At 39.9% G+C, this 3,275-nt stretch overlaps 1 protein-coding gene across 1 annotated transcript in view; it reads left to right on the top strand.

Moving 5' to 3' along the window:
• CNOT9 (CCR4-NOT transcription complex subunit 9) overlaps positions 1–3,275 on the top strand; it is a 35,049-nt gene that overhangs the window by 17,008 nt on the left and 14,766 nt on the right. The window contains exons 3-4 of the mRNA XM_012802258.2: positions 624–739; positions 2,218–2,327. Coding sequence (XP_012657712.2) covers positions 624–739; positions 2,218–2,327 — 226 coding nt within the window. The remainder of the gene's footprint in view (positions 1–623; positions 740–2,217; positions 2,328–3,275) is intronic.

The following is a 3,275-nucleotide window of genomic DNA, read 5'->3' as shown; positions in this document are numbered from 1 at the left end:
CTCCCCCACAAAATTTTTCTCCCCCTTTTTTTTTTCTGAGGCAGAGTACCATTATGTCGCCCTCGTTAGAGTGCTGTGGCATACAGTTCTCAGCAACCTCAAACTCTTGGGCTTAAGTGAATCTCTTGCCTCAGCCTCCCACTACAGGCGTCCACCATAACTCCCAGCTATTTTTTTTGTTGTTGCAGTTGTCATTGTTGTTTTAACTGGCCTGGGCCAGGTTTAAACCCCCCCAGCCTTGGTGTATGTGGCCAGCGCCCTACCCACTGAGCTGCAGGCTCCGCCAAAGGGAGGAATTATAAAAGTATAAGGATCCCTTGAGTGAAAACATCAACTGCAAGATATAAGAGGAAATGTAGGAGACCCCAGTTGCCTCTATAAAAGTCTTTACTATAAACAAATATGGAAAGAAATACCTTAGCTGTCAGTAGTTGGTCTGAATCAGGTATGTTTGTGATGAAAGGGTAGGGAACATTGTTTATGTTTCTATTTGATGATTCATTTCTTATAAGATTTGTGGGGTTAAGAGGTTTTTGGGGTTTTACCTTTTTATGCTTTAGTACCATAGGGATTCATTTTATGATCTGTATTATGTTCATTGGTGCTGGTTTCCTTTTTTTTAGGAAATTGTAAATATTTATCCATCCATCAACCCACCCACCTTGACAGCACACCAATCTAACAGAGTTTGCAATGCTCTGGCATTATTGCAATGTGTGGCATCACATCCAGAAACCAGGTAAATTCTTTGGGTGAGTCAGTGAGGGAGATTTTTATTGAATATGGGACTAAGCTTTTGCCAAACAATGAGAGGAAGGGCATGCAGTAGGGCATTCCTGCATATGTGTAGTGTGTGTATGTGTATCTTCAGTACTCTTATTTACTTTTTATTTAATAAACTTTAAAGAAGCAGTGTGCACATCAACATCACAGGAAAGTGTCAGGCATACAGGCACTTTTTCCCCTGCATCTGTCGTAGTAGCCACTATGTCATGTGTGAGGCATAGTACATGGTATATAATAAGAATTCAGTAAATATTTCTCCAGCATTTTTCCCCACTGAACCCAGATTAGACTTCAGAATACTTAACACAGCATCCCCAACAGCCTCTGTAATAGATGGAAATTGGCATGTAAGTTAAAACATTTTTGCCATCCTGCCGAATCTGAAAAATTAAAGAAGGGGAAATCTTATTCAGGAATTTTGCTTTGTGACTCTTACAGCCCCAAAAACATTCAGTAGTCATTTTATTAAAGCCTTTCCTCTGTCAAGTTTCCTTATAAAATATAAGTGCTGGGTTGGCACTGACCTTAACAGAGCTTTAGAGAAGTTACCAAGAAAATTATTTTTAAGCATTCAACAAAAATGCAGCAGTACTTTCACTGTTAAAAATGTTGGGTGTTGGCTGTCATACAAGGTGTAGTTATAAAGAATATAAAGTAATAGACTTATTTCTATATTGGCTACAGATTGAATTGTTTTCAAAATGCTTAGTGATCTGAAGTGGCCTAAAAAAAGAAGAATGTGCCTTTAAGCATAGCAGATAAACTTTTACTGGCTGCTTTGTTGTGTGGTCTTGGTTTATAAGATTTTATTCAAATGCACCTGTGAATATTATTATTCAGCCATAAATTAGGTGAAATAGTTAATCTAGAAAAATCTCTTAGGCACATAGTATTTTATGGCCTTTTCTTTTAAATCCATCCTTGAGTATTTTAAATTGATGAGTTTTTAAGGTACTTAGAAGTGATGATTACAGGGAAATTCATGTTTTTGTAACCACTTTGACGTAAACTAGAGTTTCTAACCTTGACGCTATTGGCGTTTGGCTGTATAAGTCTTTGTAGTGGGAAGAGGAAGGTGGGAGGAGACTGTCCTGTTTGTAGAATATTTAGCTGTGCATTGTAGGATATTTAATGGCATCTCTGGGTTGGCACACTGGATGCCAGTAGCACTCAATAACTCTCAGTTGTGACAACCAAAAATCTCTCTGGATATTCCCATGTCACCTAGGGGGAGACAAAATCACTCCATTTGAGAACAATTGGTCAAGACCTATGACCAATAACATTGTTTTCTAAGGATTCCTTGCTCTAGCAAGGAATGTTATCAACTGTAATTAATCAACTTACAGAATTAATCAACTGGAAATTTGAGTGTTCAGTATCCTTAGAAATCAGCTCTGAGCTCTGATTGTGATTGTTTTTTATTTCCAGGTCAGCATTTCTTGCAGCACACATCCCACTTTTTTTGTACCCCTTTTTGCACACTGTCAGCAAAACGCGTCCCTTTGAGTATCTTCGGCTCACCAGCCTTGGGGTTATTGGTAAGTTATTAGGATTGGGTTCAACACCTATACCACAGTGGTTAGGGCGCCAGCCACTTACACTGAGGATGGCAGGTTTGAACCAGACCTGGGCCAGCTAAACAGTGACAACTGCAGCAAAAAATAGCTGGACGTTGTGACAGGTGCCTGTAGTCCCAGCTACTTAGGAGACTGAGGCAAGAGAATCACTTAAGCCCAAGAGTTTGAGGTTGCTATGAACTGTGATGACACAGTATTCTACCGAAGGCAGCATGGTGAGATTCTATCTCAAATTAAAAGAAAAAAAAATTCATTAGGATTGTTTTGCAAGCCTGAAATCCTCACTCATAATCATAGTCTAAGTTGGGTGTTTTGTATTGCCTTTTATAGTTTTTGTTCTCTGATGTTCATTTTTGTCTCTGAGGTTGTCTCATTCCCTAATACATGAGTATCAGAAATGTGATGACTCTTATCAAACATCATTCTAAATGTTGTTAATAAAGACTCTTGGCCAGGCAAAGTGGCTCCCACTTATAATTCTAACACTCTGGGACACCAAGGCAGATGGATCACCCAAACTCAGGAGTTCAAGACCAGCTTGAACAAGAGTGAGACCCCCTTCTCTACTAAAAATAAATAAACTAGCTAGGCATTGTGGCAAGTGCCTATAGTACCAGCTACTTGGGATACAGAGGCATGAGGATCACTTGAGCCCAGGAGTTTGAGGTTACTATGAGCTGTGTACCCAAGGGAACAGAGTGAGAATCTGTCTTAAAAGTGGGGGGAGCTCTGTGCCCGTAGCACAGTGGTTACAGTGTCAGCCACATACACCAAGGCTGGCGGGTTCAAACCCAACCCGGGCAAACTAAACAACAATGACAATTGCAACAAAAAATAGCCAGGTGTTGTGGCAGGTGTCTATAGTCCCAGCTACTTGGGAGGCTGAGGCAAGAGAATCTTTTTTTTTTT

The sequence above is a fragment of the Otolemur garnettii genome, unplaced genomic scaffold, assembly GCF_000181295.1.
Source record: "Otolemur garnettii isolate 467f Iridium unplaced genomic scaffold, OtoGar3 scaffold00013, whole genome shotgun sequence".
NCBI classification, from domain to species: domain Eukaryota; kingdom Metazoa; phylum Chordata; class Mammalia; order Primates; family Galagidae; genus Otolemur; species Otolemur garnettii.
Note: the sequence above shows the minus strand (reverse complement) of the source record. Positions and strands in the feature narration are given on the sequence as shown.